Source organism: Bidens hawaiensis, unplaced genomic scaffold, assembly GCF_021521415.1.
Source record: "Bidens hawaiensis isolate Kalapana, Puna unplaced genomic scaffold, B.hawaiensis_p1.1 tig00037138_1, whole genome shotgun sequence".
In the NCBI taxonomy this organism is placed as follows: domain Eukaryota; kingdom Viridiplantae; phylum Streptophyta; class Magnoliopsida; order Asterales; family Asteraceae; genus Bidens; species Bidens hawaiensis.
The window spans coordinates 145,091-157,996 of record NW_027496468.1 but is presented as its reverse complement, the minus strand read 5'-3'; the positions used below and the strand labels follow the sequence as shown (position 1 = coordinate 157,996).

At 37.3% G+C, this 12,906-nt stretch overlaps 2 protein-coding genes and 1 pseudogene across 3 annotated transcripts; 2 read left to right on the top strand and 1 right to left on the bottom strand.

Annotated features, from left to right (window-relative positions):
• Positions 1-212: 212 nt before the first annotated feature.
• LOC143589001 (putative alpha,alpha-trehalose-phosphate synthase [UDP-forming] 7) lies at positions 213-3,461 on the top strand. Its single transcript, XM_077069869.1, has 2 exons — positions 213-2,191; positions 2,859-3,461. Exons 1-2 carry the CDS (start codon positions 213-215, stop codon positions 3,436-3,438), a joined length of 2,559 nt encoding a protein of 852 aa, XP_076925984.1. The 3' UTR covers positions 3,439-3,461.
• A 452-nt stretch (positions 3,462-3,913) lies between these two features.
• LOC143589000 (conserved oligomeric Golgi complex subunit 5-like) lies at positions 3,914-7,034 on the bottom strand. The gene is made up of 3 exons (XM_077069868.1): positions 6,925-7,034; positions 5,912-6,385; positions 3,914-4,882 (listed from the first exon to the last, which is right to left on the bottom strand). The coding sequence occupies exons 1-3, from the start codon at positions 7,030-7,032 to the stop codon at positions 3,959-3,961; spliced, it is 1,506 nt and encodes a 501-aa protein (XP_076925983.1). The 5' UTR covers positions 7,033-7,034; the 3' UTR covers positions 3,914-3,958.
• Positions 7,035-9,781: 2,747 nt separating this feature from the next.
• On the top strand, positions 9,782-10,944 carry LOC143589004 (uncharacterized; annotated as a pseudogene). The gene is made up of 3 exons (XR_013145198.1): positions 9,782-10,044; positions 10,304-10,454; positions 10,746-10,944. The product of XR_013145198.1 is annotated as an uncharacterized LOC143589004 (transcript).
• Positions 10,945-12,906: the final 1,962 nt, after the last annotated feature.

The window sequence follows — 12,906 nt, the reverse complement described above, 5'->3', positions numbered from 1 at the left end:
TTTATGTTTATTGTAATCTTGATCTGAGATCTTGTTGAATTAGCTTGTTTGGATGTTTAATCTCAAGCACCCACTTTTTTTAATCAGTTAAAAAATTCAGTTGCTATCTGAAATTGATTGATTGTGTTGCTAATTAAGATTTATGTTTTAGGGTTTGACCCAAAATTTGGGGGTTTTAGGTTGTTTGATCTGCAGCATTTGGGAGTATAAAGATGCAATCGAGGTCGTATACGAATCTTTTAGAGTTAGCTTCAGGGAATTTTCCTGTAATGGGTCGGGAACGGGAGAGACGGAAGATGCCACGCGTGATGACCGTTCCCGGGAGTATTACCGAGCTTGATGATGATCAAGCTAGCAGTGTCGCGTCGGATAATCCGTCTTCACTTGCCATGGATCGAATGATTGTTGTGGCGAATCAGCTTCCGTTGAAATGTAAACGGAGAGTTGATAATAAAGGTTGGAATTTTAGTTATGATGAGGACTCGTTGCTCTTGCGGATCAAAGACGGGTTTCCGGACGATATGGAGGTGTTATATGTCGGGTCGTTGACTGTTGATGTTGACCCGATTGAACAAGATGACGTGGCACAAGTGCTGTTGGATAGATTCGGTTGTGTCCCGACTTTCCTCCCGCCTAATTTGATTGAAAAGTATTATGACGGGTTCTGTAAGAAACAGTTATGGCCTCTGTTTCATTACATGTTACCGTTTTCGGTTGAGCATGGAGGGAGGTTTGACCGGTCAATGTGGGAGGCTTATGTTGCGGCTAATAAGTTATTCTCTCAAAAGGTTATTGAAGTGATTAACCCTGAAGACGACTTTGTTTGGATTCACGATTACCATCTAATGGTATTGCCTACCTTTTTAAGAAGACGGTTTAACCGTTTAAGAATGGGCTTTTTTCTCCACAGCCCGTTTCCATCTTCCGAGATCTACCGAACACTTCCGGTTCGCGAAGAAATCCTCAAAGCGTTACTGAACTCTGACCTTATCGGTTTCCACACGTTTGATTACGCGCGTCATTTTCTTTCTTGTTGCAGTCGGATGTTCGGTTTGGAGTATCAATCAAAGCGTGGGTATATCGGGCTGGATTATTATGGAAGAACGGTTGGGATTAAGATAATGCCGGTTGGAATCCACATGGGTCAAATCGAGTCGGTTATGAAACTTGCTGATATAGAGTGGCGAGTCGAGGAACTTAAACGAGAATTTGACGGGAAAACCGTGTTTCTTGGAGTTGATGACATGGATGTGTTTAAAGCTATAAATTTAAAACTTTTAGCGATGGAACAGCTGTTGAAAACGCATCCATCGTGGCAGGGTCGCGCGGTTCTTGTGCAAATTGCAAATCCCGTCAGGGGTAAAGGCGGAATTTACTTGGATGAAATACAAGCCGAGATACAAGAAAGCTGTAAACGTATCAATAATCAGTTCGGTAAACCTGGGTATCAGCCGATCGTTTACATCGACACCTCTCTCGGTATCAACGAGCGTGTTGCTTATTACAATATAGCCGAATGTGTTGTCGTGACAGCGGTTCGTGATGGTTTGAATTTAACTCCTTACGAATATATCGTGTGCCGTGAGGGTGTTTCAGGTTCGGATTCAAATGGGCCTAAAAAGAGTATGTTGGTTGTGTCAGAGTTTATCGGGTGTTCACCGTCTTTAAGCGGTGCGATTCGTGTGAACCCGTGGAACGTTGAAGCGACAGCTGAGGGGATGAACGAGGCTATATCCATGAGTGAGCCTGAGAAGCAATTAAGGCACGAGAAGCATTATCGTTACGTTAGTACGCATAATGTCGGTTATTGGTCTAAAAGCTTCTTGCAAGATATGGAACGAACGTGTGCAGATCATTTTAGGAAAAGATGCTGGGGAATCGGCTTGGGATTCGGGTTTCGGGTCGTGGCGTTAGATCCCAACTTTAGGAAGCTTTCAATTGATAATATTGTTTCGGCTTATATAAAGGCGAAAAACCGGGCAATTTTGTTGGATTATGACGGGACCGTGATGCCTCAGAATTCGATTATTAAGACACCAAGTCGAGAAGTTATTTCAATTCTCAATACGCTTTCGGGTGATAATAACAATAAAGTGTTTATTGTCAGCGGACGAGGTCGAGAAAGCTTACACAAGGCGTTTACTCCATGCAAGAAGCTCGGGATTGCAGCCGAACATGGTTACTTCATGAGGTTTGTTTCCATGTTACTGATAAAGTTGGATCCTATTAGTGATAGGGAAATGGGCGGGTTGGATTGGCTGGGTGACAGGTCAACATGAGAACTAGGCCTGGAAAACTGGGCAGGTTTGTGTCAAAACGGGTCATTATAGAAAAAAAAATCAATTTGGTTTGGTTCAAAACGGGTCATTTTATAAAAAGCATCACTTTGGTTCGTGTCAGAACCGGCCATTTAAAAAAACATCATTTTGGTTCGGGTCACTTAAAAAAGGCATCAGTTTGTTTCATGTCAAAGCGTGTCACTTTGTAAAAAGCATCAATTTGGTTCGGGTCAAAACGGGTCACTTTAAGAAAGCATTAATTCGATTAGGTTCAAAACGGGTCATCTTAAAAAAGCTTCAGTTTTTCATGTCAAAATGTGTCACTTTTAAGAAAAACATCAATTTGGTTTGGGTAAAAACGGGCCATTTAAAATTTGGACACTTTTAAATTAATAAGTTTTTATAGTAGTTACAGGTTTTGACCAATGGCTAATTTAACTACACACAGATTGACCTGCTGACTGAGTTTAGATGACCCAAATTAGCCCATACACGATTTATTTTGCTCAATCAACCACTCCTTGAAAAATCATGCCATGACAAGTAATCAAACAAAACGCGTATTATGTGTCGTGACAGGTGGCCGGGTGACTTGGAATGGGAAACATGCGGTCACAATCATGATTTTGGATGGATGCAAATGGCTGAGCCCGTGATGAAACTATACACAGAGTCAACCGATGGGTCTTCAATTGAAACCAAGGAAAGTGCATTGGTGTGGCAGTATCGGGACGCTGACCCGGTGTTCGGGTTTGCTCAGGCAAAGGAGATGTTAGACCATCTCGAGAGTGTATTGGCAAACGAACCCGTTGCGGTCAAAAGTGGTCAATATATTGTTGAAGTCAAACCTCAAGAAGCCAGCAAAGGCCTTGTAGCAGAAAAGATATTTAAATCAATGGCTGAAAGCGGGAAGCAAGCCGATTTTGTTCTTTGTATCGGTGATGATAGATCTGATGAAGATATGTTTGAGATTATCGGTAATGCGATTTCAAGAAACTTGCTTTCGGTGAATACCAATGTGTTTGCGTGTACGGTGGGACAGAAGCCGAGTAAAGCGAAGTATTATTTGGATGACACGAACGAGGTTATTTTGATGCTTGAGAATCTTGCTGAGGCTACAGATTCACCGGTCACGTCTGAAGATGATGAAAGTGAGTAGGTCGTGTTTGTGTCTGAACGTGTTTTTTAAACGACGCACATTATTCTTATTTGGGTCGTGGGTTTGAGGTGAGTTGGTGTTGGTTCATCTTGTTTGGACTGCTTTTGTTTGGACATAATTTGTGAATTCATTTGTTTTGAGGAAGGTGGTTAGTTTTGTAGGATTTGTGTTTTGAAATTCATCTCAAGTTAATCACATAATATATCCTAATCCGTTTGTATATATTCAAGACATAAAAATTGCAGATTCGGTTAGAACACAAGTTAATTGCCCGTCAACAAGCCAGACCGGCGGCCTCTAACTATACTCTAAAAAGACATTATTTTTCAACGAAGTAGAGATTTTAACCTGTTATCCAACCCGCATCAAGATAGCACAAAACATCTAGCCTCATGAACAAGAAGCAACATTTGTCTTTTATATGAATAAACCACTTCAAGATAAGACACTTATAATTTTATAATCCACTCAAGTTTTCCAAAAAAAAAAAAAAAAAAAACTATAAACTCAATGACATATCTTAAGATTTCCTAGAAACAACACTATTTTCCGTTATAGAAGACCCAAGACTCAACATAAGAGGATAAACAGGACTGAACTCCTTGTCACCCCTTGCCCTTACAGTCACAGCATAATTATCAAGAGTCACTTTGATACCCTTCCATATCTGATCCTCCCCTTGCGAATCCAGCCACAGCGAATACTGCAACGGACTAAACTTATTCCTCTGCATCGGCGACTGCAACTCATCGGGCGCCCGAGAATAAAGATGATGAAGTACAACGCTCAATGGCAAATCCTGAAGCAACGGTGACCCACCAAGCTGTGCCGTTTCAAGAAATATAACGGGCCTAAACTCCCGAAGTGCCCGATACGGCGCACCGAGTTGCTCAACTGGGAACAAGTTCTGACCCACGGCTAGTTCCAGCTCGGCCATGTCCTGAGCCATTCTGAGCTTGCCCGATTCGGATAACGGTCGGACTAGAGAGGCGTGTCGGATGAAGAATATTAACACCCGTGAAGCCATGGTTCGGACGAGTCGGGTGCAAATGGTTTCGGTCCCGATTGAGATGACTTTGGCAGATGACGGTAATAGTTTTGATAAGAACTCGGTGCGGAAATGGGAAATCTGTTTTTGTAATTCTTCCAAGTAAGGTGACGAGTTGTTGTCGGTTGAGGCAAAGTTTTGGGTGTGGATTTGGAGGATGCATGACTCGAGGCGTTCGAGCATGGATTGGAATAAGGGTGTGACGGATTCACAGGCGACTTCATATATGGTGTTGAGTGACGGGGATAATATGTCGGAAGCGATTGGCGGGAGGCCTTTTGTCATGGTGGATATGGAACCGTGGATGTCTTGCAAGTGTTGGCAGAGGGTGAAGTTTTTGAGTTGGGCTGGCGTAGCTGGGCCGGATATTTGGCGGGCTTCTGGGCCCGTTGAGATCTGCAATCAAAAGTTTGATTATGATTAGTTGATCCTTACCAACTTCTGGAAAAAGAAACAAAAAAATGTTTGCGGGTTGGCCCAACCCGTTACCCAGCCTGCCTAATTTGCCACTCCTGATATTTATATTCTTAATATTTAACTGCCAACTAATGAGCATGTCTTAATTTTTTTCTCTAAATAAATATTTTGTTACCCTAATACTTCATTTGTAATTAAAATTGAGTTTCATATAAAAATAACAGAAAGTAGGTCTTGTTGGTTATCAATAATGATGTTTCAAGACACACATTTCACATTAAATTGTCAAATACAGACTCCTCTTAGGAGACCTTTGTAAATGAATCGAATGAACACAAACAAAGCACGTTTGTTTGTTTTAACTTAAAACAAACAAATAATCGAACACGAACAATTAAACGAACAGGGTTTTCTACTTCACGTTCGTTCAATGTGCTCGCTTTCGTTTATGTTCGTTCGTTGCTTGTACGAACGATTCACAAATGTGAACGAAGTAACATAACTGAACATAGATGAAAGAACGTAACTAAGGTAATTAAAAAGTAGATGTGTACAACAATGTGCTGGGCCTAACAAGTTACTGAAACATTACCCATATGGATTATGGGCCTATAAAAATCAAGGAGCATAAATGAACGAACGTAAACTAACAAACACAAACAAATCTAAATAAACGAACGTTCAAGAACATAAATGAACGAACAATACATGCATTCATGTTCGTTTGTTTAACAAAATGAGTATAGTTTTATTCATGTTAGTTCATTTAACATAACCAAACTTCCTGCCAAACAGTTTAATGAACATTTGGTTCGTTTACAGGCTAACCTTTTAGTGTGTGTGAGAATGTTATTTAAATCATACAAACAATAGCTAGAAAACATTAACTTAGTTACTTAAAATCTACATTTTACAACAGCAAAAAAAAATGTTTATAACTGAGTAACTAAAAATGATAATTGGAAGTGTTTATATTCTGAATTATTATACTAAAGAACATATTTGTACCTGGTACTCAGCTCGTTGAGCAAGCAAAAGCAGGACTTTGCTGATCTCACGCAGGAAAAGAAGAGTCAACCGTGCATCCAACTGAACTGCTTCAATCTCTTCTTGAATACGCAATATAATTCTGGAAATATGTTCTTTAGAGGGAACACTACCACGGTTTGACATTGGGAACACACTATTAACAAGATCAGATAACCGACTCAAGCATAGGGTCAAGAAAGCTGTCTGAAACACTTCAATGGCACCAACCATTTGATCTCTACCTTCTACTGTTATAGCAGGTAAAACCCCTTTAACATCAGTGTCGCGTGTAATTCTTTCAACAAGATTTTCGATCATAGATAACAGTTTTGGATAGCCGATGGTAAATATCTCTTTAACAAAGCTTGATGCTGTGAAAGTAGATTTCATTTGGTTTGCAAATGATTTGACAATTGCTTCCCAAACACGAGCGGTTAAGATAGAGTCACCATCCTAAAAAATATAGTAACAGCTGTATACAGTTATACCCTTGTGTAAATGATAAAAGCAAAAACTTGTCTAAGTCAAGGGGTAGCTTTGTCATCGAAAAAAATATAAAGCTTACAAAAGCCAATTGGTTGGATCAATAGCATTTCTGCACATGTGCTAGAAATTATATTACTTTTGTAAGTTTAAAACCAAAACAATACACTCGCTATAAACATTGTTTTGCATCGAGCATATTGCATTCCAGATTGAAGATTAAACATGATCCACAACAACATAATTGACTGATATCAAACTTTCATCAAAAGCAATTACTAACAGCAACTTTTATCAGAAACAATTACTAATATCAAACTTAACCGAAATCCACATTCGTTGATGGTAAAGACAATTAGTTTTGAGGTGTTTCGGATGTTATTTTAAAAGTCATTTAGTGTTTGTTGAAGAGCACAGTGACATACAGTTTTCTAACCTAATGATTTAAAGTATATAGGATCATCTATCATCAAAGAAGAGTGGTAACCACAATGAAGCAAACAACTCACCTGCATGACCTCATCAAGCAGCAACACATGCGTAAACGGATCCCTTTTCTTCGACAACACCCTCTGCAAATGCCAGACCGCCACCACAACCGAATGCAACTGATCCATACAGCCACAAGGCCTCCTTCGCCTTCCCTCCGCTCCTCGTCGACGGACAGGATTAGATGAAGGGCTTGGTGTAGGTTAGAGAGCTGGATGGTTTTGGATCGGATCTGGCGGCTGGGGTCTGCGATCTCTGACCTGATCCTGTGGTCGGACGCTACTGCTGCGTTGACCGAAACCAAGTTATGTTTTTTGTTTTAACGATGCTTTTTAACTATGTTAGTTTTTGATGAATTTATTTTTTGGGTTTTACTTGTAACCAACCTAACCGAGACTTTGAATTTGTGTCGCTTTAATAATAAGTCGCACAAATTTCGATATTGTTTTTACCGTTTACAAATCTTTTATTTTGGATTTATTCATGTTAGCTATGCGCGTTACCATTATGACGTTTTGTAATTTATTATTAGTACCGGTACATATAACGAACGAATTCGTGTCGCTTTGATCATAAGTTATACGCGTGTTGTCCATCTTCTTTTAGGCGTTTACGGATTTGTTTTTTTGTCCGAGAGCCGGTGCCGTAATAAACCGAGTTGATACTCAACAAATTCACGTTGTTGCAACGCCGCAACGCGGCGGGCTCTACCTAGTTATTATTGTTATTATTATTATTATTGTTGTTGTTGTTGCTGGTGAGGTTTTATGTTGATACACAGACAAGGAAATGGTAGCTACTAGCTACCGACGGGGGAATGTGTTTACTTTACTGCCTGTGTGGAAACAAAATAAAGTATTAAATTGCCGGGTGAGGTGCGGTTCGGTGCGTATTTTAGCTAAAAGCAAATCGTAAACCAAAACTTTGGTTTTTGGGTTATTGAAACCGTTTAGTTTTGGTTTTTTTGGTTTCGGTTTTTGTCATTTAATTGTTAACTACTGGTCTACTAGACTATTATGCATTTGGCCCAAAGTATTTTAGTTACATATTTATTTAATTCTTATAAATTATTTAAAATAAAAAACACACAAATAAAAATCTACAAATTTGGTTCGGTTCGGTTCGGTTTTTGTTTTATGCAAACATAAAACAAAACCGTCAATTTTTGTTTTGGTTCGGTTTTTTTCAGTTTCATGCACACCCCTATCAAATGGTACTTTGGTGTCGGTTACATTCATTATCGTACCCCAGTTGGTAAATCCGAACACTACGACTCTCTAGGTAGTAAATCCGAGCGTTACGCATAGAGTCAACATGAAGTAGTTCGGTATTAGTTATGTTCGTTACAGTATCAAAACTAAAACAAAAGAATTACATATTTAAAGAAAAAAGGGACACAAAAATAATCAAAAGTATCTTTGCAGCTGGTGGGTCTGAGATTTATCTTATGTTATAATTTGTAATTGCAAAAAAATAAAATATAAAATGAATATTACACATAGGGTGACTAAACTTTGGCAGCAAGTACACTTACAAGTTACAGTTTGTGTTTAAACGAGTCTATAAAAACACATTTTATATCTGCTTTAAGACGAAAACATAATCTTCCACGATACAATAGTTTGGAAGGTGTCTCCAAACTAAACCACTACCAATTTTAACGGCTAACTAGAACTAGTTGCCGGGTGATATTAAAAGGCTTATCACTCGCGTACAACACGTGTTACTCGAATCCAATTCCCCATTATAGTTAGTTGTGTTGCCCATATTTCATAGCATGGCACCCCAAACACGAACAACTCATGAGCGAATAAACATACCGATTTCATTTTACCTCACAAACAATCCTATGATTCTCGCTTTCTAACAAATCATTACTAAATACCTTTTTCAAATTGTTTTGGGTTTTATTGTTGATTCCATACTCCAGATGCCAGTTACTAGTTGATTTATAATTATAATAATAATATTGCATTTCAGGAATGAAGCTTACAGTTGTATGTTGTTAACTGCGTGGATTGGTTAATTCATTCCGCTTCCAAGGCCACCAACTAGTGTTTTATTTGTCTGTTGCCGCGCTGGTTTTCAGATACTTGTCAGGTTTGTTACTTGCAAAATATGACTGACTAATACATGATTGCATGAATACTTTACTTTTGCTTCGGGATAGTTGCAGTCTATACACATTAGACTTCAGTTATGCCTTATAATGAGGCACACTTCTGCTATGTTAGGTTGTCTACCGTTCTTTTATTTAATGTTTAATATAGTATATGTGCCACTGTCTACAACCTCTTACGCTAAAGTTCAAAATTTGCAACTTGAGCTTCAGTATATTCCCGTTTTGACCTTTTGGACCGACAATTTGATATTGTTATCAGCAGTTTGATTGTCCGTGTCACATATGCTATTCATATCAATCTCAAAGATGAAATTCCATGATCATACTGATATCAATCTCAAGGACAAAATCTGTTTGATGTTATTAATATCTATCTCAAAGATGACATTATTGTTGGCCCTGCTCCTGCTTTTATCCATTTGCAGAATAGAAAAACAATAGACGAACAAGAAAACTGTCGAGAACTCGATCAACACTTCATAGGTCTCCTATTTAACATAGACACGTACTCAAACTCAAATCTCTACTTTCTAGGCATTCAAGTAATTAAACTAAACTTGCAACACAGTTTAAATAATCTAACCTACTAGCCAATAAACATACTAATATAAATAAAGGAATAAAACAAAAAAGAAATAATAAAGTGGACTCCTTTATTCAGCTATTATCTATATTTAAGACTTTATGATGAGAAATAAAAAATTTGACAAATTGACAACAGGTGAACAATTTGTTAACTAACATACATCATCAAAATGGCCCCTGCAAAAAAAGGCAAAGCTAAAGCCAAGTCAGCAGAGGCACCACCAACACACCTTCTAGTACCAAATTTCCCGCATGCATGTGTTTCATTCCTCCATCGTCCGTTGCTGTCACCATACACGCAAAGCGTCTTTTATTTTATTTCTAACTAACTGTTGTAAAATTAGATTTGGATGATGAGGCTGTAGGAGTACAAATAGATGCACCAGCTAAAGATGGAGAAGCTAATGCTGCACTTCTTGAATACATGAGCTCGGTAAGCCTAAGATTGGATGGTCTTTTTATGTTGTAAATAATTAACGACTCCATAGTATTATCAAAAGACGTTTTTCTTGGAACCGTACAAGTTTGTAGTTTCTTAGTCACGTCTTGAATACTGACTCTGATACATGATATATCACAAATGAAACTTGAAGATAAGCTTAATGCATTCTATTTTTTCACTCTATTATCTTTTTCTTATGTGTTTCTTTTTATTTGTTATTTAGTTTTGTTATTGTTGTTATTGGATATAGGTTATAGGGGTGAAAAAGAGGCAGGTTTCGCTAGGAGCTGGCTCAAAATCAAGGGACAAGGTTTTAATAGTTGAAGGGGTATCACTAGAAGCTGTGTACAATGCTCTCGATAGGGTATTACATAATCCATGATACGGTAAAGCGACCCAAGGTTTGTATACTTATGCTTGCAAACTTCTTGAATTATGAATGTCAACAAATTTCCAGTTTGGAATCACTATTTGATGGTCAACATCATGCCCAAACATTTATGTGTGAAATAGCTTAGGGTCGGGCCTTATGTGGTTTTATGCATTTTTACGACTTTCAACCTTTTTGATCATTCGACCCTTTTTTTAGTTGAATATTAACCCCTTCGATCCGTTAGGTATGGAATATAACCCAAATCAACTTATTATAGACAAATTAATTATAATATCGTTTACTTTGTTTTACTCTGTAGATGCCATACATGGTACGCTAGTGAGATTGTGCTATGCAAGGTTGTCTCGATTTAGAGAATAAGGTGGGGAGGCAGTGCATTGTCTATGCCGAGAGAGAGATCGACATGTGGTTATGGATTTCTATCTTAAGGTTTGGTACTTGTTCCATGTGAGTGGTGGGGAATTTGTGTATTCACAGTTTGTTAATTATATATGATGGGTTTTATAGAGTTGAAGTTGCAAGTTAAAAGTTGTGATTCCTTATATTTGTGGTTCATAAAAGCTGGGATGTTTAGACTAACAAAAGCTGGCCTGCAAAGTTTGCCTTCTATTAGATTATGAAGAAATACAATACTGGAATAGTTGAGTATAGGTTCAAATTATTTGTCAAATATAATTAAATTTTTGGAACATAGATATGACCGGTATAACCTATTTATATAAATAATTTGAAGGTTTAGTGGAGCAAAATGCATATAACTAATCCATGATGCTATACAGGAACACCTTTTTTAGAGGTGTTTAGTGAAGGCACCCCATTCTCTTGTCACATCAGTCATTATAACTGCTATACGAGCATATAGATATAACTTAGATATATGGTCGTGTATTCGTATACAAGTGTGTGCCTCTTGTAGACGTGTGTAGGCTTGATATGTGGCCGTGTCGTTCTTAATGATCTTTGAGGTATAATGATCACCTTGAATTACGTAGATAATGATACTGAGATATGATGATGTGAAATTAGAGTACGTGACACATAAATACTGTAATTAAACTAAATGGGTAGAAATGGAAAGATCAATGGTTCGTTTCGGACCACCAAAACAAACAATTGGGTTGTTATCTTTAATTAAATATACAAATTCACCACTCCAGGCTAAGAAATCTTGTCTAAGAACACTACCCAATGCGTTGTGGTTGAGCTAGAGTGGACGAATCAACTTTAACACAAAATCCATCAAGAAAAATTAACAATCATGATCTTTATTCATAAGCTCACTACCCAATTTTCAATCATTGAATTGATTACATAGAGTGAAATGAAAAAACGGAAAAAAAAACCTACCTACCATATTTTTAGGAAAAAGAAACTACCGAAACAACTAAACAAAATTAGAAGAAAAATGAAACTAAGATAAAAACAAATGCATATGAAACGAGCTAAACAAACATGAACATGAGCATGCTTGTGTTCGTTTATGAACCTTAAAATTAACGTGAACACTTAATCCGACGAATATTTGTGTTTATGTTCGTTCGTTTACAAAACAAGCATGTTCATGTTTGTTTATTTTCGTTAGTTTAAAGTCTAAACGAATAGTTCACGTACATAAATGAACAAACAAAACGAGTGTTCATGTTCGTTCGCTTAATTAAATAAACATAAAAGTTTAATTCATGTTCATTTGTTTGTTTAATGTAAGACACGGGTTCCATTTTATTAAAAAATAATAATAGAATAATTATAACGAGTCTCTCGTTATACAAGGGAAATACCATAGTACAATACCATATACGTACAAAACCAAATGGGGAAAATATTATTTACAATTGATATAAATATAAAGCTTCAAGCCGATATCTTTTGTGAAATCTTCAACAGAAACTCTTGACTCGATTCATCCACTCGTTTAGTAACTTCATCTTCGTCTTTGTTTTCCTTGTTGTGTGTAACAATCATCTATTACGAAAGGATTGTGACTATAGATTCTTATTCTTGATCCAACTCCGTTGACTGCAACAAAAACAAAAAATGAACAAAAAATAATATATTGAGTGTTGGTTGAGACATAAATTCAATAGGTTTCTCTTAAAACATATTTCGGGTCTCTACTAAAGAGTCTATATGTCTCCCAGGGTAAAACAACTGGAATAGTATGTGTACTGCGGGACAACACCGGCCTTGAAGGTGTGCGAGCCGCAGGGGCACGTTTTTTTCGGGGGGCAAAAAATTTATATATATATATATTTCTACATGTATTTAAATAAATAATTCTTATGTATTGAATTTTGATCCCTCATAAACTTATTGGACCCAAACAAAATTTTATTCTAAATCCATTGGTTAAAATTTAGGTTATTGCGCTCAAACCAAAATGACAAAATCAATAAAAAATAATAATTAATAATCCGTTAAAAAAATAAAAGAAAACGTCGATCAAAATAAGGCATATGACG

Bases quoted from the DNA above. Each gene is read 5' to 3' on its own strand.
- LOC143589000 (XM_077069868.1), bottom strand. From the start codon at position 7,032: ATGGATCAGTTGCATTCGGTTGTGGTGGCGGTCTGGCATTTGCAGAGG. The intron at 6,386-6,924 runs GTGAGTTGTTTG...TATATTTTTTAG, and splicing joins TGCTTGATGAGGTCATGCAG to GATGGTGACTCTATCTTAAC. The intron at 4,883-5,911 runs GTACAAATATGT...TTTTGATTGCAG, and splicing joins CTCAACGAGCTGAGTACCAG to ATCTCAACGGGCCCAGAAGC.
- LOC143589001 (XM_077069869.1), top strand. From the start codon at position 213: ATGCAATCGAGGTCGTATACGAATCTTTTAGAGTTAGCTTCAGGGAAT. The intron at 2,192-2,858 runs GTTTGTTTCCAT...GTGTCGTGACAG, and splicing joins GAACATGGTTACTTCATGAG to GTGGCCGGGTGACTTGGAAT.